This window comes from Chlorocebus sabaeus, chromosome 3 (genome assembly GCF_047675955.1).
Source record: "Chlorocebus sabaeus isolate Y175 chromosome 3, mChlSab1.0.hap1, whole genome shotgun sequence".
Taxonomy (NCBI): Eukaryota; Metazoa; Chordata; class Mammalia; order Primates; family Cercopithecidae; genus Chlorocebus; species Chlorocebus sabaeus.
The window spans coordinates 93,636,683-93,663,551 of record NC_132906.1 but is presented as its reverse complement, the minus strand read 5'-3'; the positions used below and the strand labels follow the sequence as shown (position 1 = coordinate 93,663,551).

Genomic DNA, 26,869 nt, shown 5'->3' with positions numbered 1-26,869 from the left:
CCTGAGATTGGAAAGTAACAGGAATGCGGGCTTTCGAACTGTGCAGACATCACACAGTTGCCTTGGTCATGCATATCTCGTCATTATCAAACACTTGGAGCCAGATTCTTCAGACATTACCGCAGAGTTCATGTAAGTAAGATTGCTGACTGAGATCACAATACGGTAATTAGATGGAATTAAAGTTAAAATGGAAAGAAAATGAATCGAGAAGTAAAATACAAGGTGTAATCCCCACCCCCACCCCCACCGCCCCATTGAAAGAAAAGGAGCTTTGACAACAGATTGTGTTACAAAACCAACTTCAGAATGGCTCTGAGCAGGCCTCCCCCGCCGCCATGTGCTCAGCCTTCTCCACCATTTTTGCTTTTCCTTTGCCTTTTCTGAAGGATCTGTGAGAAGGTCTCACACTGCCCAGCAGGAAGATAATGCGCAAATAGCCATGTAGGTAATTGCAAAGTTCCTAAGAGCTACATTTTTAGAAAGCAAAAAGAAGGCAAAATTTCAATATATATTTTATTTAACCTAAGCTATCTAAATTATAATCATTTCAACCTGTGATCAATATTTTAAGTGATTACTGAGGTGTTTCATATGCTTTTGAGTACTGCATCTGGAAAATCTCATGTGTGTTTTACACCGAGCAGCACACCTTACTGCAGACGGGCCCTGCTCTCCGTGCTCAGTAGCCACTGGGGGCCAGTGACCGCCACCCAGGACAACACAAGTCCAAGAGTAGCCGAGGAAAATGCACTGAGCAAAGCCTGAACCTGGAAGCACTGAAAACAGTGAGAACCCAGAGCACCTCAGCAGCCTCAGGCAGGAGCCTACTCAGAAAACGCAAGAGAAGAGGAACTGTTGAAATTGAGAAATAAAATGTCCTCATTCTCCATTTTCTGCTATAGTTGTTGAATTTTTATAAGGAAATTATGTCCCTAAGCTAGTAACCTTCCAGCTATGTGACTTTCCCTCCCATGAGAAGTCCTACCCAGCCAGCAAGAGCCGCCTTGGTGTTCAGCCAGCCCTGGACACTGTGGAGATGCAAGGGGCTTGCAGTGCGTGTGTGTGCTGCTGCAAATGGGCAACTGTGTCACGTGTAAGAGTGAGTACCTGTGAGTCTATCACATCTGTGAATCGTGTGAATCTGTGAATCGCGTGTAAGTGTGATTTGCATGTGTGTGTGAGATTGATTCTGGGAATTTGTGTGAGTGTGTAGGAATGTGTGTGACACGTGTGCAAGTGAATGCATGTGTGAGAAGCGGGGAAAGGCCAGAGCAAGCCAAGGGTCACTGGCTCTGGCACTGGCCAGAACCACTGGGTACCCTGGAGAGTTCTTTGTGCAGGGAAGAGAGGCCCAATCTGTGCCCAGAGCTTCCATGGATCATCAGCTCCGCCCCCCAATGATGCCCTCTACATCCCCTCAGCAGACAGATTTTGAACACCCACAATTAGCCAGGCACTGTCCCCCCGCCCCTGGGGAGACATCAGTGACCTGGACTAGCTATCAGTGACCCAGGCTGGCAAAACCTCCCTCTCTATGCAACTTCCTGGGATTCCCCTCCCACAGCCACATCTCCAAAAAGCCGGCCTCTGACTTGGAGCCCTGTCCCTAGCCTTCGGCAGCCTTACCTGCACGTGGAGTGGCAGGAACTGGGGCCAGAGGATGGAGGCAAGGTTGCCCAGGCACACATGAGGAACCTTCTGTAGGGTCTGATCTTGATCTGTGACTTTCCAGAGTCTTCAAGCCACATCGTACTATTCTCCAGGGAGAAAACAAAATGGTGTTTCAGTTCAAAGGTATCCACATACACATAGAACCCCCCACTTACCCTGCCCATCCGGTAGCTTTTTCCTGGGTCTAGATGAGTCCACTTTCAACCCCGGCCCTCAACCAAATATGACACACCCAATAAATAGATTTCCTCCGTGTATTTCCCTGTTGTTGCGTTTACAAAAACATTATGGTTGCACTATTCCTTCACATCCTGTGCCCTCCTTTTGTTAGAAGGAGGGCAGGCACTTTGGGGGCCTGGGCGCTCGAGGAAGGCCTCGCGGGGGCAGGAGAGGCCTTGGGGTGTGCAGGGGAGAACCTGCCTCTCTGCCGTCTTCCACCTTAAAGTTTAGCCCTCGGTTCTGACCTGATGGCTTTCTCTTGCCTTCTTATAGGAAGTTTTTCCAGCCTCAGATGCGGCAGAGAGGGGAGGGCAGCTTGGAGTCCTGTGAGGAAGCGGAAAGACACATTAGTGGAGATCCTGGGCCGGAGAAGAACTAGCATTGTTCAGGGGAGGAAAACTGCCTTTGCCGGCGCCTGCGGTCTCCCACGAATCTGAGGGTCCCTCAGGCTCTAACGGTGGTTTGCGATCCCGGGTTCTAGTGCCCTTGGGTCTCCTTCGCTGGTCCCCCGCCCTGCACCCACCCCGGGGCATCAGGAGCACCCTTCCCCACCGTCTAGGTTCTAGAGGAACGAGGCCATTTGGGCAGGTGCCGGCAGGGTACAGGGTGTGGAGAGTGGGAGTGCAAGCAGGTCCTTAAGTCACGCACCTTGTCTCAGGGTGGGGACTGGAAGTTTATGAGCTGCTTGCAATCCTGCAGCTTGAAGATCTGGCCTGATGTTTTAACTGGTTTGCTGTAGGGCGCGCAGTCTCTCTGACCTGCATTGTTGTGAGTTCACCCTAAAGGATATGACTTCAGAAACGATTAAAACAGAAGATGATGCTGTGAAATTCGCTCGACTTGATATCTGGGCCTCTTTCGGTGAATTTAAACTCACAACATTAAAGCTACACTTGAGAGAAAACGGGAAAATGTCCAAATCTCAGGTCATTCGAGTCAGACATCTTTGCTCAGAACCCCAAGGAAGGCTTTTAAAGTTGCAGAACGCAACAGAAGGAGGAGAGCAGGGATCCCCCGAGGCCCCACTTGCGAAAGACCCCCCTTCCCGGGTCCCTCCTCCTCTTCCTACCCCTATCAACGTGGGAGGGGGTCTGGACTTTGAAACTTGTCACGGGGAAAAGAATCTTCGCCGGGAAGGCTGCTAATGAATTCAGACTGCATAGTTCTCAAAATCTGATGTTTTGCAATGATGACATTAGCGTGGCGGCCGAGGGTCCGAGCCCAGAAAGTCTGCGCAGCTGCTCGGCGCTTTGAGCGCCCGGGACAATGGGCGCAGTGTTCGGGCCTCGGCCTCTCCAGGCCATTTGCATACCCCGTTCTGCCTGAGTGACCAGCGGATCTGCGGCAGGGAGCAGCATTGTCCACGGATCACTTCAAGATGACCGAGGTGACAAGAGCCAGGTGAGCGATGGGGCGGGACCTTCCCCAGGTCACGAGAAGAAAACGCGGGGAGAGCCTTGGCTAGAGTGTGGGTTTGTTGATTCTCGAGGTGGGATTTTACATATTTGCTCTTAAAACCCTCATCAGATGTTGTAGGGGAAATTCGAGATTTAAAGATTTTTAACAAGAATTTACAAAGCCTCATTTTGGGAGTAATTTGGGGTCGTCCTTTATCTGAAAAATCCAGTGATCTTACGGCATTTTATTTCATTGTATTCTTTCACTCTTCCAAGTTTAAGAGTTCCACTGCCAAAGGGAAGCAGTTTCATTCTCTATAGCCAAAAGCTGTCACCACTTGAGTCTGAATTTGTTGTTTTCCAGAAACACCATTTTGAAAAGTTGCGACTGAGGCCCCTTGGCCGGCAAATCCGAACTGCAGAGCGCCTGAAGCCCGGACGTTAAACCTCCAATCACCAGCCAGGGCAGCTCCGGCTGGGACAGCGCGGGCGCGCGGCCCCTCCACCGCCTCCAAACGGAGCGCGCTTGGCGCCCCTGTTTTGACTTCAGCTCAGAAAGACAAGTCTTTGTAATGCAAGTTCCTCTTCCCTAGAGAGTTGACGCACCACCTGCCACCATCTCTACCCCTAGCCCTGGAGCAGCCTGCAGAACTGGGACTCTTCTCTTGCGAATTTCAATCTTGGGGCGTGTAACTGTTGCCAATAATTTTCAGAGACCTGGATCCTTAAGGAGGGAGTCCTGGGGGAGGGACCTGAGGTGGGAACAGGTGGGTGGGACAAAGGGCGAAGCTAGAAAAACCTAGATGACGGGAGGGAGGCGAGGGCCTGAGGGCAACGTTTCTCCCAAATGAAACACGCTGCGTTCTGGCACCGACGGCTCCTCCTGCGCCTGGACCCCCAGGCCCCTCCGCGATGCCCCCAGGGCCTCCCGAGGCCTCGCTCCACCCAGGCTGCTCCGGGTCGGCAGCCCCACAGGCCCTCCTCCCCTCACCCCTCCTCCTCCCTCCGTCTCCCGCATCCCCGCACCACCCACTCGAGCAAAAAGCAAGTCAAGCAAGTCCTGGGGAAGGCGCCCCACAGCCCTCGCTCGCGGGCAGCAACAACTGGGCACACCGCGTCTCGGGCGGTAGCGGAGCTGGCCCGCACGGGCCCCGCCAGAGCCCGGGAGGCGTCTCCAGGTCCCCACCCGCGTTCGCTGCAGATTGCAGCGACGCTCATCTCGGGAATATAACGATTAATCCAACCGCAGGTTTCCAGATAAGTGATTGTGATGGAGACTGTTGGCGAGAAAATAGACAATTATCCGCTGTTAGCTTTACATAAAGATCGCATTAACTCAAATTAGTTATCAGACAAAAGAGCTTCGGCGCGCGCGCCCTGCCCGCCCGCGCCCTGCCCGCGGGGACCCCCGGGCACAACCAGGCCCAGGGCACGGCAGGCAGGGCCGAGGCCTTGGCAGGGCGCGAGGAGAGGGGCATGCACGAGGGGGCTCCAAGCTCCGGCCCCGCGGGTACTGCGTGTTGGGCCCTCCTAGACGCAGCGCGGGGCTCCGGACCCGGACAGGGTGGCCTTCCCGGGCCCGGAGCTGCAGCTCCTGGTCGAGCTCTCCCCGCCCCCCAGCGCTCCCCTCTGCTGCGCTCGCGCTCCGGGCTGCGCCCCCCCCGCCCCCGCGTCCCGCTGCAGCAGTCACTCTTCCCCCGAGCGCTCGGCGAGGCGCTGCCCTTTTCTTTCTGGCGCCCGCAGCCGCAAGTTTCCGGTCCCTGAGCGCGAGGAGACGTAGTTAATGACTTGGGGAGGGAACTGCCCCTCTACCCGCCGCGCAAACTCGCAGCAAAAGCCTTCTCGGCCAAGCGAACGCTCTTAGACAACGGCCCCGTGCCCTGCCGTCCCCACTCCACGCGTGCGGTCACTGCCCCTCCCGGGGTCGCTCTCTGCGGGGCCGGGGCCGCGCTGCCACGCGGGCAGGGGAAGGGACCAATGGGAAAGGTGGGCTGGGGGGAAAGGGCACAGAGCGACCCCGGAGCTGGGTGTTCGTGGCCTGGGAACACCGGCTGAGATTCGGCCGTGCGGCCTGGACGCCGAGCAGAAGTTTCACACTGTCCACGCGCCGCGTGGCCTCCTGGCGTGCTCGTTCTCCCGTGTCCCCACTAGGGTTGCCACCGGCCCGCCGGAACACAGATTTGCGCAAACGCACAGCCCAGTGCCCTGAGCCCGGGCCTGGCCGCGGTGCCCAGCGGGGTTCCCCCCTGTCGCCCGCGCGCGCTGGCGGCGGTGCTCCCGCCCGGGCTAGCCTTGCTGGGCCCCCAGGGTCCCCGGGCCCCGCTGAATAGGGCGGATAATGACCCCCGGTTCCCAAGGCAGGCTTTCTGCTGCCTGGTGAGCCTTGGATTTGTGTGGTCCAAGCCTTTCCCAGCTTGTCCCATTCTGTCACCGGGATAAGGGGCTCCCTCGGCTCGTTTGCACCTGCGTCGCTTTTGGCTCCTTCAGGAATGCGCTGAAGCTTGTAATCAGCTTTGTGAAGCCATTGAGTGCACGGCTGAGTGAAACTTCCAAAGCTCGAGGAAAACGGGCCGGCTGAATGGGAGCCAGCATGGGGCTTCTCTCCAAGACTCCGCGCTGCCAAATTCCAGCAGAGCCCCTCACAATCGCTCCGCGCGGGCTTGACTGCTTTCCCCACACTGAGAAAAGTAAGAAAAGAAAAGCAAAAATACCAGTCACCGAGGTTAGCCGCTTGTTCCCAGATTAATGGCAAACGGCCCCCTCCTCCTCCCCGCGCCCCCGCCCCCGCCCCCGTCCCCCTCTAGCATAGCGCAAGGATTCAGGAAACACGGCAGAGGGGAGGGGAGGACAGTTATTAATAACTCCCCATCTGATTTCACATTTTCTGTCCCCTGCCCAGGGCGGGGGTCCTCGCGCCAAGCGCGCGGTCCCCCGCGCCTGCAGGTGCTGAGCTGGGCTGCAAGCCCCAGGTCTGCCGCGGGCCGGTGGCCTGGGAAGGTCTAAGCAGGCTTGGCTGTGCGCCTTGCTCCAGTAGAGGAGTAGATAAAGCCAAACCTAAGATTTCTCAAAACTAGCACTGCAAAGCCTCCACAGTACTCCTAACAGGAAACAAAACAGCAAACCAGCCCTGGGCCTCCAGTGACCTCCATCCCCACATCCACTCAGCCGGGCTGGTGCCTGGAAACGGGCACCTCTGGATTTCAGAGGCTTGGGAAAGAGGAGGCACAGGGAAGGACGGACTTCTCTGACACCCAGGGTGTGTGTGTGGGGTGTGTGTGTCTTCTTGCAGACAGTTAAGAGTAGAGGTGCCTGCACCTGGGAGGACCCCCCGCCCCACCCCCTTGCGCGCCTCCCTGTCTGGTTCCAGAAGACAGGCGTTTTCCAGAGGTTCTTACCAAGGGTCTAACCCTTCAGACCAGTGAAGAGCTCTTCAGACCAGTGCCTCTCAGGGCTGCCTCCCAGGCCCCTGGGTCCCTCCCTCCCAATCAAGGTAAATGAGGGTTCCAGGCTGGCTTTCCTTCCAAAAAAGGAGATTCTTGGCAGCCTGTAGAAAAGCAACCAGCTTGCAGAAGGCAAGCACGTGGGCATCAACATCGAGGCCCGGCTTCCTCCCCACAGCCAGCTCCTCCAGGGCAGGGCTCCTTCCTCCTGCCGTTTCACCCTATGGTCCTGGAACAGTGGCTGGCAGTGTGTGCAGAGGAGATGCCCAATACCTATTCATGGAATGAATGCCGTCCAGTTTTACCTCTCAAAATTCCAGGCCTGCAAGCAGGTCTTCTGGAAGGGAAATATGGAAGCTTTTCTCTGGATGGCTCATAGGACCCTCTCACCAGGGAACCCGCATAGGCATTACTCGTGGGAAAGAAAGTGAAGACAACATTATGATCTACGTGTAAAACTCTTTTTACAATGGCTGTGCATTTCTTTTGCTAATTAATTCTTGCCACCATGCATTGGACTCCTTTCCTTTTCTGCAAGCACAAATAGTAAGCACAAGTTTTAATATCTGAGCTAGACTTCCATTCCTTCTAGTAAACACATGCTCAGGCCTGCCAGATTTTTTTTCTCCTGCTGCAGAACCTTGCTTTTGTAGAGGTACCACAATGTCTGACTGCTGCTCTGTGCTATAAATAGTACCCTGGTGGATCGAAAGGTTTAATGGGCCTCTTTAAATACCTAACTTAGTATAAAGCCCCGGGAGAATCACATTAACAGGCAAAGAAGAGGAAGAAGAGAGCTCCCCCTGTAGATGCCCTATTACAGCATTCTTGGAGATCCGGAACAGGCAGGACTTTTCCTATTTATATACATTAATGTGCATGAGAAGCCGCAGCACGCTGGCGCCAGGAGGGGCTGTGGCGGTGAAGCGGTGCATCTAAGCCAGGAGGAGGTGGCACTTAAAGAGGTCAAGTGATTTGCCCAGAATTACCCAGGGGCATCGTGACTGTTATCAGTAATAATAAGAAGTCAGAAAAATCAGTGGATGCTTTGTCCTGTTTTTAAACACATCAGATAGTCCTGTTTAAGAGCAAGGAACACCCCCGCCCCCAGCCAGTTCTGAATCACCAAAGGTGGCACAATGGCAGAATTGGTGAATCGCAAAGAAAAGTTGAATCCCTCTCTATGCCAAGACTTTGTGCATCCATTCGTCGACCCTAAAATGCTTTAAACATTCCAAATTCATACCACCCATTTTGACAGTTAAAGTTTACTTTTGATGATCAAGTTTTACATGTTGTTTTCAGCAATGTTTCTCCTTCCAACCATTCTCAGTAACAAGTCAGGAGGATATGCAGTAATTCAGAAATTAGTGAAATTTCATTCCTGGTGGGGGTGTTGGATTAAGAGGCTGGGAGAGTGTGAAGCAAGTCAACGTGTAATTGCATGATAAGGCTCTCACGAGGAATTTATTGGCCAAGTTGCTATTTCTATTCCTTCCTAATCTCGTTTAGCACATTCATTCTCTGCAATCTGTCTCCATAATCTTCTGTAGCAGAATGGCAGCCAACAGAAGCATGCATGTTTGGAGAGAAGAGAAAATATGCAGAGGCGTGATAAACTGATGCTAATTATCCATATTTAGGACACGGAGTGCAGAAGATCAAGGTTTACAAATCACAAGCCCGAGCCCATGATGATGGCTTCCGCGTGTGGAATACATTGGAGGAGACCAGATAAGGGTTTCATGGGCAGGAGAGATTTATTGGTCAAAGGGTTCACCTTCCACTTTTCCACTTTTATATAGCAGTAAATTATTTAGGCTAAATTCACCAGAACATTACTCTTTCATTTGGCGATGTGCCATGGCTTGCTCTTTCTTTGTGTCTTTTCAATGCAAATCCTTGTAGTTTAACATCAGTTGATAAGAAACAAATAATTGAAGTAATAGGTAATTCCCTTTAAATCGTGCATATAGGATGGTCCCAGAAAGAATGAGATGAGGTAGAGAGCAGAGGGCTGAAACTGAAGCAATAGCAACTTCAACCCTTAAATGGCATAGCTATCACGAAAAAAAATGTAGATATTCACTGCATGTATGTGTTCACGTCTCTGTGAGCTCCAAGCCAGCATGCTTGTGGTAAGAATAGGTGTTCTAGTGTAGCACCAATATAGCTGATTTTCCTGTCTGGAATCCCGATCATTTAAAATTAAAAAAAAATCTAAACATAGTTTCTCTTCCCTCCACTATTCCCACATCACCTCCAACTGACTTAATATTTACAGTTGGCTCTCGGCGCTCTCCAAGACTTCTGGCTCTGACAAAAGACACAGAAAGAATTCAGACCGGAAGTATCTTGTGGCATGGCTGCAAGGTCAGTGGTAGAGACTTTTCTGCATTATGGAAATTGCCTTCTAAACTTTCCAGAGAACAAGCACAAATGTAGCACAGGAGTTTGCTGCAAGTGAGCATGCTTATTTAAAAATTTATAAGATTAACTTAACCCCATTCGATGGTACTAACTTTGATTTCTTTTTTTTTTTTTTTTTTTTTTTTTTTTTTTTTTTTTTTTTGAGGAGTTGAGGGAACTCATTTTTAGCTTTGGTACCAAATGAGAAACTGGTCTCCTAGAGTTTTCGTTTGTAGATTTTTTTAGTTGATGGGAGCGGGGGACAAAACAACAGAAATTCTCTGTTGAATACACACTGCAAACCAGCATGAACCACTCATTATAAGGACAAGCGGTTTTTAGAATAAAAAGAGTTATGCAAAAGTTTGGGGCTATAATTTATAATCCCTACATAAAGAAGTATCAGGAAAAAATAACTGATCTTTGACACAAACAATTTTTTACACCTGAGACCACCTGGACAAGAAATTATCTGTAGGCTACCTCCACATACACACACTTCTTCTGTTTCAACAAGCCTAAGATGCCATTTATGATAAGATGCCTCTTTATTTTACATGCTGCTATGAAAGAAAAAACTCTGCCAGTTGTAATTCTCAGTTGTCACTGATGGTAATGGTGCATTTAGATTCCAGAGATGATAAAAATATTTAAAATGGGTGTCTTAGAACCAGAGAAATACAATATGCATTGTTGAGTTCAATGAATAATGAGTTTGTAACATTTTGTCCAAAATATTTTCAAAATTACCCATTGTTCTATAGAAATTAACTTCGTTGTAAATTAATAAATGTGTCAATAATCGTATGTAACTCATGCAACCCCGACTCTATAGATAGGCAGAGTTTAGAAATGTAGAATTGAAACATTTATCCATTCCAGCCCACCTCACCCAAAGGAGAAAGAAAAGTTAAAAACATAAATATTCTCTAATCAGTAATAATCTAGCAATTGAGGCAAAAGATGTAGATTGCTGGGGTTTTCTTTTTTCCCAGAAATTATTGAAGTTAGAGAAAGAACTCCAATTGTTCACTCTATTTGATACACATATGCATATTTGGTGCTTGCCAAAGTAAAGTGAACAATTTAGGCTGGTTCGTTTGGTTTTGATTTTGGCACTGCAGATTGGATATGGTTAATTTGAATAATTTGGTTCCCAGAATCAGCTTCTCTCCCTAAATGACAAGTTTTTCTCTACATGATCTAAACTGTGCCTAAACTCTTTACCTGCAGATGCTCTCATATTCACCTTCAAATACCTCTCCCTCCCCACACTGGGGACCCTATCAATCTAAGAAAACCAACCATAATTTTGAAAACAGGATTAAGTTCAGAGAGAGAGCAGCAATTTTCAAGGAACCAGTTAAACCTAATCTAATTAAATTTTAAAATGAAGTTAAAATTTTTAAATTGTCTAATTTTTTAAAAATTTTAACTTCATTTTAGAATTAAATTTCGTGTTTCCTTGTAAGTTAGCTTGTGTTCGGAAAGGCAGACGTGGAGACTAATTTTTCCTGCAATCGAAGTAGGCCTTGGCCGCACGTGGAAAGCACGAGGGGGAAAGGTACCCGCCAGCAGACCCAGGAATTCTAAACATGCCCCACAGAGGCTGCGTGTGCCTGTGCAGGTGTGCGTGTGTGTTCCTGTGTGCTTACACTTGCCCATGCCTCGTGAGTGGCATCTGAATCATAGCAACTTGCAGCAGACAGCACTCGTGGTTCCTGCCAGCATTAAGCACTGACCAAGCCCTGGTGCAGGAGACAGCAGGGAGATGTATAGAGGCCAGGGAGAGGAGCAAGGGAAGTGGAGAGAAGTGCAACTGTGAGTTAACATCTTTCTGGAAACCAACTTTGCTCCTCCTCACGGCTCCTGATGCCAAGCATGTGCGAATGTGAGCTGCATGTTCAATGCTGCCTGCGGGTCTTTTTCTCACTGAAGGGAATGGTCAGCTGGGCCTGTGGCTGTTTTTTGCTTTTACCCTCCTCTTGGAACCTCTCCCCCAACCCTAGATGAATTAATCCACAAATGTCTATTCAGTACATGCAAACTGCAGTAAGCGTCTGGTTCATAAATACCTAGTTTCCATTGAATTTTCCAATAATGCAGAAGATGGTTCTGTGTGTTCGTCTTTGTGGATCACACTCCTGGGCCACTTGAGGGGAGGCATTTTCACCTCTTTAAAACAATGTCTCAGGTTGTGGTTTCTTAACTGTGGGCCGTGTATACTGAGGTATCTGAAATAAACACAGAATTCCACTCATCATTCATCTGTGCACTGGTTAGCAAGATGATTACAAGATACTATAAATGTGTGTGGCGTGTTGAAACACACTTTCAGCTCCAATGACTTCAAATAGCTTATAAGTAAAACAAATAAACAGAATAATGGTGGGATTTATTTGGATTTATTCATTACGAGACTAACCAAGGCATGACATTTTCAGGCACATCTTAATTTTTACAGGAGCAGGAACGGCTTTCCTATCTTGGCGTGTTCATCCCACAAGCCTCAGGCCGTTATCTCTCTGGTCTGTCCCACAGCTTGAAGAGCCGACAGAGCACTGTGGGGGCTTGTGCAGCTCATGCATGGCTTGCCCCAGCTTCTACACATTAAAAGTGAAATAAATACCCAGGCCGACTCTCTTAGATTATGATCTGTGAGTTGATGTGTTAAATGAGCCTGTTGCCTTAAAGGTTATAAATGACAAGATTTTTACTATTACAAGTAATTTATAGCGATTTCCTGTTTGACGTGACAGATCCTCATGGAGAAGTCCAAATTTGTCTGCTTGACATACATTTATTTTAACACTTTTCCCCTTCTCCAAATTCTAGCATGTATTAACTACTGTTTGCCTAGGTGTCAATTTGCACCTGTGGGGTCTCCCTCTTGAGGCCTCAGTGGGGTCCCCTGGCCTCTATTCCAGCTGGCTGCCTGCATTTCAGCAGCTAATGTGGGTGATTACTGGCATATTTACTGTAATTTATAAAAATCACAGGAAATGACATTTTTATTAGTCACTGACTCCACCGTCACCAACTGCAATGGATGTTATGCATACAAATCCATTTTAAAAAATTGTTCTTCCAAAATCAGAAGCTCTTTCCAGTCTCTAATTCTACAGAATGATCACATTTCACTTTCACTTACCACGAACGGGATCGCAGTTGGGCTCAGAACACAGCTCATTTCTCAGGCCTTGGAACTGTCTGTGTGGGGACTAGAATAGGGTCAGGGAAATGCTCTCAGGGACAGAGAATGATCCGGAAACATTCTGGCCTCAGTCTGAGAGTGAGCACAGCACCCAGGCTTGCTATTGTCCTTACTGTCGTGTGTGCCAGGATTTGTAGGACCCGTGCACAATGACACACTCCAGGGCAGTGGGCAGAGCTGGCTCCAAGCAGTTCAGGTGCAGCTCCGAGGACCTAACAGAACCCTGCCCCCCCAGTCCCTTGCTGCATGGCTCCAGGAGGCCTTGCTTCTCTGAGAAGGTTGGCAGTGGATTAAGTCTTATAGGATGAGTAGGAATTTTCTGCTTGAGGGCAGAGAAGGCAGGGAATGTGCTATGAGCAAATGCATGGAGTTGTAGGAGAAGATGTTGGGGTTGGGAAATTGCAAGATTTTTTGATATTGCTGGGGAGTGGGGGTGCCTTTGAAGGAACAGAGAAAATAAGACCAGAACCTTATTTTCCAGGAATCATATCGTGAGCCACGTGAATGCCACGCTAAAGAGTTTAGACGTCATCCTACAGACAGTGAGAAACCATGACAGTTGCTAAATGGTTTTGTGTACATTGAATATAGCTTGCTTGGAGTTACATACCAAGGGAGGAGAGACTTCAAGGAGGAAGAACTATCACTTATCTAAAAGGGCATAGGAAGTCCAGTTGGTGGAAGTTCCCAGCATGTTCCTTGTGTGGGGAGAAGTAAAAGGCCTCTGTGAGCCCTCACAGGATGACTCTGGGTGGAGTGGAGGGGCAGGACCAGGAGGGAGGAGGGGCTTGGAGGATGTAGCCCTGCAAGGAGCTCAGTTCAGAGCGGGGAGTGACCGCAGCTACGGTGCCGCAGGGGCTGCAGGGGTGCAGAGAGGAGGCCGATGGCAGGAGGCACTGAGGATCCCAGAGAGGGGACAACTGTCGTGACCACAGTGTTTGCTAAGAACACGGTGTGTACCAGGAGCCCAGCTCTCTGCACCGTCACCACCTCATCTAATCTTCATAGGAGCCCTGTCTCCTTTTCCTAATTGTAAACCACATAGCAAGTGTCAGCCTTGGGTTTGACCTAAGCAGTGTGACTCCACAGCTGGGTCTCACCACGGAGCTGTGCGGCACTACTGAGGGTAACTGTGGGCTAGGAGGAGGGCCCTGCAGACCAAAACAGAGGGAGAGCCTTTCCCTGGACAGAGGAAGAGGAGGCAGGAGGAAAGGGGCTGCTGCCTGTTAAGTGTCTAAGGTTTGCTGGCACATGCCAGGCATGAGACACTTTAAATCTGCTATTGTCCGGGCGTGGTGGCTCACACCTGTAATCCCAGCACACTGGGAGGCCAAAGCAGGCAGATCACGAGGTCAGGAGTTTGAGACCAGCCTGGCCAACGTGGTGAAACCCCATCTCTACTAAAGATACAAAAAATTAGCCGGGCATGGTGGTGGATGCCTGTAATCCCAGCTACTCGGGAGGCTGAGGCAGGGGAATTGCTGGAACCCGGGAAGCAGAGGTTGCAGTGAGCCGAGATCATGCCATTGTACTCCAGCCTGGGCAACAGGGTGAGATTCTATCTCAAAAACAAAAACAAAAACAAAAAAACTGTTATTTATCCTTATAACAAGGCTGAGGTGGTGTTTCTCATGCCCTTGTGACAAATAAGGAAACAGGTTCAGGGAGACACAGGGAATCAGTAGGAATAGTAACATCCAAACCTGCATGGGCACGACTTGGAAGTGTCCCCGGAAGTTCGCCGTTCCACCCTTGATGCAGCCTTTCCTGAGAGGGGGCCCTGATGACGGAGGGCACACAGGCTGCAGGCTCAGGCCCGGCCCGAGAGCCGCACTTGCTCGGAAGAAGACGCCAAGCCATCTGGAAGAGAAGAGAAGGGCCTGGTGGGCGAATGGCTGCAGGAGGTTGCAGTTCTCAGAAATGGACATGGGTTCTGACCAGGGAGGAGCACAAAAAAGAATCCTGGGGAGTGCTGAGGACATCGCTGGTTTTTCAGACTAACCAAATGGGATGGACCGTGATAGCGTAGGGGTGGCTGAGACACAGTACAGAAGCTACTGGATTCGAGGTTAGAGCCCGATGTGGCCATTTCAAGCCAGGGCAGTGAGAAGCCAACTGCATTGAATGTCTTCACTGGGGTGGCTTTGTCGAGCCCAGGGAAGATCAGCCATGCTGTGAGTGGAGTGTGGCTTGCTCTCAGGAGCATTTCAGAATCACACAGCTCTGACTATCAGAGCTCAGCGGTGCGCCTCTAGGAGAGAGACACGTATGGGGAGGAGGGAGACAGAGACAGAGACACAGATGAAGAGTCAGACAGAGAGAATAAGAACAAGAGAAGAGAAGAGAAGAAAAAGGAAGGAAGGAGAGAGAGGAAGGAGAGAGAGGAAGGGAGAGAGAGAAAGGGAGAGAGAGAGTTTGCTGAAAGGGATGGGAATGTGTTATTGCTTATAACCCTAAATTGGAACTATCTCACAGTGCAATAATTTTTTTTTTCTTTTACTACTATGGCCAATACCAAAGATCTAATGAACAATCCCCTGCATTTGGGAACTGAGAATCAGATTTAACAAATATTTGCTGAGAACCTCTAATGTCTCAGTCTTTCAAGAATATTTCCTTCTTTAGTTCTCAAAACAGTTCTTCAAGTTATATGTCATTTTTACCATTTTCTATATGAAGAAACCAGCTCAAAGACATGAAGCAATGTGCTTTATGTTTACAAAGCTAGTAAATAGCATAGTCAACATTTGAATTAGATCTGACTTCAAATTGGTGCCCCCTACACCACAGCTACCACTGTAGGGTCTACATACGGTGTAGATCACAGCGCAACTAAGGTAGAATTTCACCAACCACCAAGATGCAAAGATTGAGTGCTGTGGAGACAAAGGAAGTGGTGATTGGTTGGAATCACTTTGGAGATCCACTGGGTTTTAGAAGAGAAGAGGTTGAACAGCAGTGGACTCTGGGAGTGTTGACATTGGTAAAAACCCAAGGGCAAATTTGATTTACTTAATCTTAAATCAGGTCATGGCTTAAAATTAACATCCTTGTTGTAAGCCCAAGATGTCAAATTGACCTCTGTGACTCCTGGAATAGTCTGAAATGGGAGTTCCATTGATACTATTAGCCCCTTTGACACTCTGGTGAAGCCTTTGAACCCCTTCTCAGGATAATGTTTCTAAATGCACAAAACAAAGTGCATATAAGGAACCGACTCGCTATTTTGAAAACTGGTAAATAAAGGGAAAGATTGTAGCATGTGCATTCTGGCTGACAGTAAAGAAGGCATATTTTTTCCTCTGTAGAAGTATTATAGCTAATACATTATAGTAATGATAGAATTTGAAAAAGCATTTCGCATCTCCTAATTAACGAATGGATTCACACATGAACCCTCAATGGCGCCAACTCCCGGAAGTCACACTGCTTCCCTTTCACCCTCCAATCAAACCTGAACGGTATCAGGACTCTGAGGCCAATTGTCAGTTCCCAGAAAACTCACGGAAGAGGGAATGATAGAGGACACCACGGATGTAATCGGCAACCCAGACTGTGGGAAACTGCACGGTAAATAACGCTCTTTCCCCCCCCCACCCCCCAAAGAATTCCAAAAAGAGAGACAGAAGAGTGAGATTGTAATTACAAGCTTCAATAATCATAATTTCTTACTAATGGCCTGTGTGTGCCTGCCATTGGAAGCAGATTTTGCTGCTGCCACCTTCATTTCACGTTCTACTTTGATTTTTGTGGGGTACATGCTTTTATACCACAGCAACTGTCAAAAACCCAGATTCACAGAGACAAGGCTGCTGCCATGAGCATTGTGGCCCTATGTCATGTGGAACCGTGGACTACATTGGGCTACTAGTTTGTGCAGTGTCCACAGATGACAGTTATCACTGTTTTCCTTGAATGCTGAAAATATCAATGTTGGCACCCCTGTGAGCTTGCTGTGAGGTCCCAGGGTACCTTGGCACACAGTCAGGGAGCAAAGTGTTAGCCTAAGTTATACAAGCAGGTGCCCTGGATCCAGAAGAACCAATGGTTCTTGCTTTCTAGTCCCATGGACCATATTCGTGCGAGGACGAGGTCCTTCTGATTTTGTGTTTAAATGGATAGTGGACATGTGTCCAGAACTTGATGAAATTATGTAACAAGTTACTGGTCTGTTAAATTCTGAAAACTGTCTCGACTTAAGTATATTTGACTTATTTGGACGGTGTCCTCTTAGGCAAATTTCTTTTAGTAGGAGATCTACCGTTTAAACTGTTTAAAAATTCTCACTGTTCTTTTAGCTGTGACAGTTAATTTCCATGTGCATTTCCACTTCCGGTCATGATGAAACTGGTATCTAACTAGACATTCTGCTGTTAAAAATCTATAAAGTTGGACAAAGTGTACGAAAAGAGTGTTTTCAGACACTTGACAATAAGAGTGCAGGCCTGTGCTCCCTGAAAGAAGGGTCATAACAGAGGTGAGCCCCAAGATTGCCCAGCGTCCTGCCACGAGCCGTCCCAAAGCAGAGCCCAGAGGAGCCCAGGCAGGACAAGGCTGTCCCGCTAGGTCGAGAAGTATAGGAGACACGGTAGAGCTGGAGCAGAGCACAGGCCGAAGGCTCAGAGGAGAAGCTTCGGAAATCCACAGGGAGGCCCGCTGGCATCTTTGAATACTAAGCTCTACCTGCTAAGGCAAGACTCCAAAACAGCAGGCAAAGATCAACTACCAAGGAGATGAGCTGAGTAGAAATTCCAGAACTGACACGGGGCTAGAAGACAATGAGGACCAACAAACCAGTATGGAGAGACCTCGTTGAACACACCAAGCACTCAGTTAATATCCTGGAGCGGACGTGATTTAGGAATAAGGTGACTCTAGCTCCAGAGTGAAGACTACTCCAGGCGTTCACTAACTAAGCTTAAAATCAAGCCTTAAGAGGATCAAGTCGATCTGCGTGTGAATCAACTGCCTGCCACCATTAACTTCAATACTCTTCAGATGAGGACAACGAAACCCAGACGTTCAACAGGGTGCCATCCACTGTGTCCAGCATGTAATAAAAACTTGCCAGATATATAAAGAAGCAAGGAAACGTGAGAAAAATGTAAGGAGAAAAATCAGTCAAAAGAAACTGACTGGAAATGACGAAGACTTTAACACAACCATTATACATAGGTTGAAAGATTTAAGTGAAAACGTAAAAGTATTGGGGGACCAACAGGAAATATCAATAGAGAAGCAAAAACAATTGGAAAGAAAACACATGAGAACTCTAGAACTGAAAAATACAATTGAATATGAATATTTCCGTTTTATCTATAAACCTTCTGATTACAATGTCTGTCTCGTCAGTAAACACAATGCAGTATACAAAATAGCTTGTCTCATGTGTAAATAAAATACAATGTAAGTGAGTAATCCCTCGCTTTACTTAAGCAGGAGTAAAGAAGCTGCAAAGAAGCTGAGGGACTTCACACACATATCCAAGCACTCTCAAAATCAGCGGGGCAGCACTGGGCACTGCAGTTTATTGTCTAAGACTAGGCTGTCGATGGGACTTTCTGTGATAATGGAAATTATCCATGTCTGCACTACCCCATATGGCTGCCACTAGCCCCATGTGGTTATTTACATTTATTTTAATTAAACACTCAGTTCCTCAGTAGCAGCCAAATTTCAAGTGGTCATAACACAGCTCTGAGGTCTCAAAGTCAATTTTGTAAAAACCTTTTTTTTTTTTCCTGAGATGGATTCTCACTCTTGCCCAGGCTGGAGTACAGTGGTGCAATCTTGACTCACTGCAACCTCCACCTCTTGGGTTCAAGCGATTCTCTTGTGTCAGCCTCCTGAGTAGCTAGGATTACAGGTGCCTGCCACCATGCCCAGCTAATTTTTTTTTTTTTTTTTTTTGTATTTTTAGTACAGATGGGTTTTTGCCATGTTGGCCAGGCTGGACTCGAACTCCTGGCCTCAGCCAATCCGCCCACCTTGGCCTCCCAAAGTGCTGGGATAACAGATGGGAGCCACCTTGCCTGGCCTAATTTTTTTTTTTTTTTTTTTTTTTGTATGTTGAAATAATTAACTCAACTTCCAGAGGTTGGAATGACTCAGTGTCTGCATAGGAAGAAATTTATACACTAGGGAAATTCAGGTATGATTTTTTTTTTTTTCATTTCATTAGTTAATATGTTAGGAAAGAAGTGAAGGCCTTATCTGAACACAGTGGTTCTAAAGTTTCATATGCAAAGCAGTTAGTTGGATGGTTTGTTATAATGAAGATTTCTGAGATACACCCACCCCCAGATGACGGGGTGTTTAATATGGTTATCTACTATTGGGTGAGACTCAGAAATCCACATGTTTTGGAAACATCCTAGGTAATTCTGATACATGAGTACGCCTTAAGAAAAGCTGAAAAAATATTCAAATATTCAAACCAAATGTTGCCATTCAGTGTGAGTTTACATTATTTAATTGTTCCTCTTGTAACTTTTGCTGGTGTTGGGCAGCCTGCCTGCCTGCCTGCCTGCCTGCCTGCCTGCCTGCCTTCCTTCCTTCCTTCCTTCCTCTCTCTCTCTCTCTTCTTTCTTTCTTTCTTTTCTTTTCTCTTTCTTTCTTTCTTTCTTTCTTTCTTTCTTTTCTTTCTTTCTTTCTTTCTTTCTTTCTTTCTTTCTTTCTTTCTTTTCTCTTCTCTTCTCTTCTCTTCTCTTCTCTTCTCTTCTCTTTTCTTTCCTTCCTTCCTTCCTTCCTTCCTTCCTTCCTTCCTTCCTTCCTTCCTTCCTTCCTTCCTTCTTTTTCTTTCTTTCTTCCTTTCTTCCTTTTTCTTTTCTCTCTCTTTCTTCTTTTGTATTTATTTTGAGACAGAGTTTCTCTTTGTCACCCAGATTAGAGTACGGTGGCACAATCTTGGCTCACTGCAACCTCCTCCTCCTGGGTTCAAGCAATTCTCGTGCCTCAGCATCCTGAGTAGCTGGGATTACAGGCGCCCACCACCATGACCGGCTAATTTTTGTATTTTAGTAGAGACTGGGTTTCACCATGTTTCCCAGGCTGGTCTCTAACTCCTGAGTTCAGGCAATCTGCCTGCCTCAGTCTCCCAAAGTGCCACCATTACAGGCATGAGCCACCGTGTCCAGCCTATGCTCTTTTTAAATGTATAAAAAAAAGTTTTTCATTTTTTCCTTATTTTATTAAAAGGAAACTGAATTTCTCAGATGATTCAAAATGTCATGTTTCTGTATACTAGAACTTTGGATCCATAGGTCCTATTTACTTGTTGAGTGAGGTGAGAGGTGCCTTAGGGATGATGTCTCTGAACACACTTGCTCCACACACACGGGTGAACTCAGTGTGGCCTGAGACCCCCTGGTCCAGCTGAGCGTCCCGCTTCTGTGTTGGCAGGACGCATTCCACGGGTAAACATGTGAGTGTGAGCACGTTCTGGATCATTCATCTTTTTTTCTTGGAAATAAATTATAATAAGATTTTCACTCACAAACTCACCAAAACGTGTGTTCTCCCTTTGAGGTCATGGAAAATTCTCTCACATAATAACATAGGATAAAGACAGATTTGGCTTCCTGAATTCATTTTATGAAAATCAGCTTTGGAGGCATTCTAGAAGGAGTCCAAAGAGGAAAATCTGATTTCAGGAACCTTTTGTCATCAACTTTTTCAACACCGAGTTGGCAAGCTAGCTCCTAAGCCTGCCAGAGCCAATGTTTCATCAAATCCATTTCTCATTGAACCACTGGGTTTCCTCTACTTCAAACTAAAAAACTCTGCAGGATATTGTGTCTATGAAAATAATTTTAGAAAGATTTTTCCAACTTATATTTAAAAGGATTTTTTGTCTGTTTGCTTAATTAAATTCCTCCTTTTATTTTAAAAGCTGAACCAAATTGTTTTGTGTTGTAGTGTTTTGTGCTTTTGGTGTAATAGTGGAAGACACATCACACAATGGTGTATTTGTGCCCTATAAATGCTACATCATACACATTTTCCAGATTATACAGGAGTCATCTAAATAGTCCCAATACCAGCCATAATTCCATTTTGTCTTTTTTGTATATGTTATGTACCAGTGAGAAGAGGGGCACAGTTATATTTAAGTATAGCTATGTATGTGTATTTTGAGATGAAAAAAAATTTTCCTTATTTATTTATCCAAATTCTGACGCTTATACAATGGTCTGCCATCGAATGCCTTTTTTTTTTTTTTTTTAGTATTTGTTTCATTTGTAGATCCCTGAGTCCATTTCGCTTTTATGTTCAAAGAACGTCTCTAAATTTTGGACCAAAATAGTTTCATTGACTTTATTTTGGGGACCTTTGGTCCCAGCAATAGCTTACTTTTTCTGTGATAGAGAAGAGATTAATGAATTAACCCTTTTATAAATACCACGTGCTTTTTCTATTTCTGGACATTTCTGAATAAGGCCCATGAATCACTTAATAATTCTGTGAAAGGCTTTCTGTGGCAATTCTTTGGATATCTCTGGCCATTAGATAAAATTCCATGTTCGCAGACTAGGTGGGATAATTACCCTAAGTTACCGCTTACGTAATAGCACTGAGATCATCTCGTCCTCTGTAGGGACTGGCATCCGTCTGTGGCTGTGTTCTCCCTGTCTGTCGGAGTGTGCCTGGTGATTGGCCTCAGTGCTGGGGCTGCTGCTGGTGGTGGTGGTATTTATCACCGTGGTTCCTATTTCTAAGAATACCCTTTGCAGAAATGTTTCCATTTCAAGGTTCTGCAGCAGCTTCAGTGTGGGGTGGCTCCTGTCACTCCTATGAGAGTTACACTCCCTTTCCTTTCCCTATTTCAAATGAAGACAGTCTCTTCAAGTTGAAAAGGGAAAGGAGGGGGTCACAGCTAACATTAGACCCTAACATCAAAATCAAAACAATTGCAACTGGCATTGGGGCATTTCATATTTGGACACAGAGCTGCACACCCCAGCCCCCTGCCAACCAGGCACTTCATAGAGGGTATTTACAGATATCCGAAACTGCATATTTAGAGATGGAGATGCGAGATGGATGGGGATTCAGCAGATGCAAACACTTTCCATGCCTAAAGGACCTCTCATCGCATCGTCTTCACGTGTCTCCTGGGGAGCCAGGATAATCTCCTGTGCTTCGTATGGAACTCCACTCCAGCCTCTGAGCTCGCCTTACTTGTGCCCATGTGACTGTGCACGAACCTCAGTGTTCTGTCAATGGTGGAACTTGGTGTTTAGAGAAGAAAGGTTGAGGAACTGAAGCTGGCTCTGGTTTTCCATAAGGCTCAAAGACACAGGGAGACAAAGGAAAAAAAGGAGAGGATTTTGTGAGATGAAACAGTGAATGTCCAAGACCTAATAAAAGAGAAAATTCTGATATGATTAGCTATGCAAAACCTTAAGATAGCCTACAAGCCAGGGAAGCAAAACCTAGTGAGACCTTCTCTAGATTTCTGATATGGGGGCAGCATCACCAAGGAAAGCCATTCAGGTGATGACTGCAGTGTGGGGGACTCCTGGTTAAACTTGGAGATTTCAGCACGTGTTTTATTGTTTTTTTTTTCTTTCTTGTAACCCCACTAACATGAAAATTAGATAATATCAAAAAGGAGAGGAGGCTCTACTGGCTTATGAACAGCAGTAAATTTTTTGGACATCAGAAATAAAGAGAAGCTAATGCAATGCCTAAAGTGAGTGATATGATATGCCAATCTTACTACAGAACCAGAAAGGACCTGGAAACTCAAAGTACAGTGTCTGAAATGATAGAACTAAAAGGAGTCTGAAGTCCACGGGAGAGATGCCGGACTTGGAAGTCCCTTCCCCTCCCCAGCACACCGGCAGCGACCCCTCCTCCAACGCAGCAGATTCATTTACAGAAAATGGAACGAGAGAGGCAGTAGAGGAGGAGACAGCAAGCGTAGCGGATGGGAGGGGAGAAGGGCTGCCCTGAAAAGAGACCTGTTACATGAGAGCTTATGTCCTGAACTGGGGGTCCCTCCGTCCCCTTCTGTGCAGTCGCAAGAACGCCCGTAGGTGATGGCAAAATTTTTCTCTAGAGAAACGAAAGGATTCAAGAAGAGGAGAAATCCCCAAAACTACACATATCTGACATCTGGATATTCCTGCAATGAAACATTCAAGTTTCAGGCTGCAGTAAACCTGCCAGGTAACATACAGCCCCTCCCAATGCTTCCAATCAGCGTTTTTGTGCCTCATTTAAAAGCACTAACAGATAAAAAGAATAAACAGACATTAGAGGAAAGCCCCTACATGAAAGGCCAAGTCCAAAATTAACATGCAAAGGGATTCAGGAGCCAAAGCCATTCGGGACAAGTAGAGGCATTTACATAAAATCTCAGAGGATATTACAATTCATGAATGAAACCAGCACAGTATTTAAACCAAAAAGATATTAAAAAAAAAAACCTCAGAGAACAAAATATGTTTTGGAAGGTAAAAATATGATTGTTGAAAAAAAACAAATCAGTGAAATAAGTGAAAGATAAATGTGAGAAACTATCCAAGAAAACAGAACCAAAAGAGCAAGAGAGAGAGAAAGGAGAGAAACAATATAAAAATCAAAAGATGATGCAAAAGATGTGATCTCTAATAGGAATTCCATAAAGAAGACCAGAGAAAAATGGAGAAAATTTTAAAGAAACAGTTCATGAAATTTCTAAGAATTGAAGGATATGACTTTCAAGATGGAAAGAGTACACCAAATTCCCAGCACAGGAAATCAAAAAATACATCAATACACATCATCATGCAACTTCAAAAACCAGTAATAAAAAGAGAAAATAAAAACAGACAACAAAATAGTTTGCATAGAAAAACTACAGATCAGATTTTTAAAAAAGCAAACTAAACAAAAGATAGGTTACATATAAAAAGTTAGGAATCAAAAAAGCATAGACTATAGCTAATGCCATTCTTGACATGAAAGACTGAAAGCTTTCCCTAAGATCAAGAATTAGACAAGAATGCCAGGTCTCACCATTTCATTCCAACACTGCACTGGAGCTTCTAGCCCGGGAATCGCAGCTCCCTGCCCAGCCATTGACTGGTACCTGTCCCTGTCCGTGGCCTGTTAGGAACGAGGCCACCCAGCAGGAGGTGGGAGCCAGCAAAGCTTCATCTGTATTTACAGCTGCTCCCCAATGTCGACATCACCGCCTGAGCTCTGCCTCCTGTCAGATCAGCGATGGCATTAGATTCTCATAGGTGCGTGGAGCCTATTGTGAATTGCACACACGAGGGATCTTGGTTGTGGCTCCTTATGAGAATCTAATGCCTGATGATCTGTCACTGTCTCCCATCACCCCCAGATAGGACCATTCAGTTGCAGGAAAATGAGCTCAGGGCTCCCACTGATTCTACATTCTAGTGAGTTGTATAATTATTTCATTTATATATTACAGTGTAATAATAATAGAAATAAAGCACACAATAAATGTAATGCACTTGAATCATCCTGAAAGCATCTTCCCCCACCCCTGTCCGTGGAAAGTTTGTCTCCCATGAAACTGGTCCCTGGTGCCAAAAAGGTTGGGGACTGCTGTTCTAGCCAGTGCAATAAGATAAGAATAAAAAGGCATCAGATTAGAAAGGAAGAAACAAAAATGTCTTTATCTGCACATGACAGGATGTCTATGGCAAGAATCCAAAACTAAAATAGTTTGGGATAAATATGACAAAAGATGTATGAGATCTTTGCACTGAAAACTGAAAAACATGACTAAGGGAAACTAAAGAAGATTTAAATAAGTGGAAATTATAGAACATGTTGATGGATTGATGACTCAATGCTGTCAATATCGGTTCTCCCAAAATTCATCTAAAGATTCCATAAGGCCTCAATTAAAACTGCAGAAGACTTTTATTTTTTTTGTAGACATTGACAAACTTATTCAAAAATTTACTTTTTTGTAGACATTGACAAACTTATTCAAAAATTTATATGGAAATGCAAAGTACATAAAAGAGCCAAAACAACTTTGAAAAACACTGACAAAGTTGGAGTATTTACACTACCTGTTTTTAGGACTTATACAGTAACTAAGATTGTGTGGTATTCACATAAAGTTAGATCAATAGATCAATGTAAAAGAATAAAGAGTCCAGAAGTAAAACCACATATATACGGTCAATCGATTTTTGACAAGGTGCCATGGCAATTTAATGGGTAAAGAATAATCTTTTCAAAAAATGATACTAGAACAATGAGTAACAATACGCAAAAAAATACTAACACTTACCTCATGTCACATACCAAAATTAATTCAAAATGCCTAAATGTGAGAGCTAAAACTATAGAACGTTAGAGTAATGCTCATTAGAACATTTTGCGATGATGGCACTACTATTTGTCATACTGATCAAGATGATCGCCACTAGCCCCCTGGGATGACTCAGCACTAGAGATGTAGCTGGTTGATTGAAGGACGACATTACTTATGGATGAACAACTGTCTCTCCCTACAGCGGAATACTCACCAATAAAAGGAATGGCCTATTGATGCATGCTATATATGGATTACTCTTACAATCATTATGCTAAGTGAAAAGAGCCAGACAAGAAAAAGCACACACTATAAAATCCCATGTATACAAAATTCTAGTAAATGCAAACCAATCCATAGTGACAAAAAGCAGATTAGTGGTTGTTTGTAGGTGGAGAGAGGTAAGACAGAGGGTTTGCAAAGAAAGGAAGGGAACTTTTGAGGGTGATGGATATGTTTGTTATCTTGATTGTGATGATAATTTCATGGATATATATATTTGTCAAACTGTATCAAATTGTATATGGTATATGTGTACAGTTTCTTGCATATCAAGTATCCCTCAGTAAGGTGTAAAACACAAATAGTATGGATTGCTCAAAAGCAACATCATGTGTTGGAGATAAAATCACAAGGGAAAATTAGTTTTTACTAGATTTCAATACTTAGCTAAACTGTCACTCTAGGGTTGTACAGCCTATTAGAAGGCATAACTTACCAAAACAAGAAAGGAAATCCAGCAAGAAAAGACATAGGATGTGGGCAATAGGAGATCTGTGGCAAAGAGGTGACATGAAATGTGATGATGACCACCATGCAGTAAGGGGACAGAGGCCCCCCTCAGGCCTGACTGCAAGAAGAAATTGAGCTGATAAAGTCTCTGATGTATTCAACCTTGCAGGACATACTATTTAAAGGTGTTTACTAATACGGATGCAGAATTTGGAAAGAATTTGTGATAGGACTGTAAAAAACCGAAGGAATGAACAACATCAACTCTCACAAAACAAGACCATTAAAAACTTTAGGTAAAACAAATAGTTTCCCAAGAATGGAAATGTCATCGTTTACCACTGGGCTCAGCCATGAACAATACTTCTACGTTAAAAATAAGGTAAACACTGGGTATTCACTTAACAAAAGCCAGTGATGTACCTACTTTGGGAAAGACGGGAGTAGGAAAGAACATGAAATAACATCATAGCTTTATAGTCTCCACTAAGGTCTGAATAAATGACGTCTACAATTAAGAAATCAAGAATAAGCAATACAAACATATAATCCAGAAATATGGAGATAAATATGTGAGAAAAATGCCAAAAGAAGTCTTTGAAGTTGCTGCTGGGGAACGGGTCCAAGGGATGGACTTGAACAAAGCATGTGTCTGCTGTTTTCCTTGGAAGCCTATGATACTGTTTGCCTTCTAAAGAAATGTTCATATAGATTATATTATTAGCATTAGAGTCTGTCAGCTCTAGGCTTTAATCCTGAATCTTCTGTTCATTGATAATATGCCCTTTGGTAGATTACTTGACCCCTGTTAGTCTCCTCACTCTACAAAAAGGGGAGTAACTATACATCTCAGAGATGTAGTGGGGATAGTATGAGATCACGTATGTGAACTGCACGTGATTGCGCTGCATTCTTCCGAAGGGATGAAGGTGGTTTAGTAAAAATAAAAATAATTCCCAGGTGGCATCTGGGAGTTATTCAGTTTCCTTTCTGCTGTAACGGACGGACCGTGTTGTTTGGGGTAGAATTGACATTAGTGTGGCCACTATGTGCTGTCTTAACATGGCAACGAGAAGTCCCCTCTGGGCTGCTGTGGCTTCTACAGTGCCATGATGTAGGTGATTAATTCAGGATAGATTCAAGGTCATTGAGAGGGTAACCCGTTGGCAGGAATATGTATTAAAAGCTCCTGTTTGCCAACAGGTCTAGGGGATAGCAAGGGTATTCGAAAGCTCATGAAACACTAAACTACTTCTTTTTAAAACAGTACCAAGGCCTTTAGAATGCAGACTATTTACTAGGCAAGAAAACTTAGTGTCATTACCAGTCACCACCCGTTATGGCTTGAATGGTGTTTCCCCAAATAATGCGAAAGTCCTAACCCCTACCCGCTTTGAATGTGCCTTTATTTGGAAATAGGGTATTTGCAGATAAACAGGTCAAGACAAGGTCATTAGAGTGGGCCCTAATCCATCGCCTGCTGTCCTTTGAAAGA

At 45.6% G+C, this 26,869-nt stretch overlaps 1 protein-coding gene and 1 long non-coding RNA gene across 5 annotated transcripts in view; both read right to left on the bottom strand.

The window, feature by feature from the left end:
* Positions 1 to 238: 238 nt before the first annotated feature.
* On the bottom strand, positions 239 to 4,887 carry LOC140711434 (uncharacterized). The gene is made up of 4 exons (XR_012092632.1): positions 2,542 to 4,887; positions 2,139 to 2,217; positions 1,630 to 1,755; positions 239 to 470 (listed from the first exon to the last, which is right to left on the bottom strand). It is a non-coding gene; the product is annotated as an uncharacterized lncRNA (long non-coding RNA).
* Positions 4,888 to 4,969: 82 nt separating this feature from the next.
* Positions 4,970 to 26,869, bottom strand: part of LOC103214812 (uncharacterized) — a 682,137-nt gene continuing 660,237 nt past the window's right edge. For all 4 annotated transcript variants that reach the window (XM_073014508.1, XM_073014507.1, XM_073014509.1 and 1 more), the window contains 3 exons: positions 14,057 to 14,213; positions 11,215 to 11,373; positions 4,970 to 5,968 (listed from right to left, as the gene is read on the bottom strand). In XM_073014508.1, coding sequence (XP_072870609.1) covers positions 5,197 to 5,968; positions 11,215 to 11,306 — 864 coding nt within the window. In that variant the 5' untranslated portion in view covers positions 11,307 to 11,373; positions 14,057 to 14,213 and the 3' untranslated portion in view covers positions 4,970 to 5,196. The remainder of the gene's footprint in view (positions 5,969 to 11,214; positions 11,374 to 14,056; positions 14,214 to 26,869) is intronic.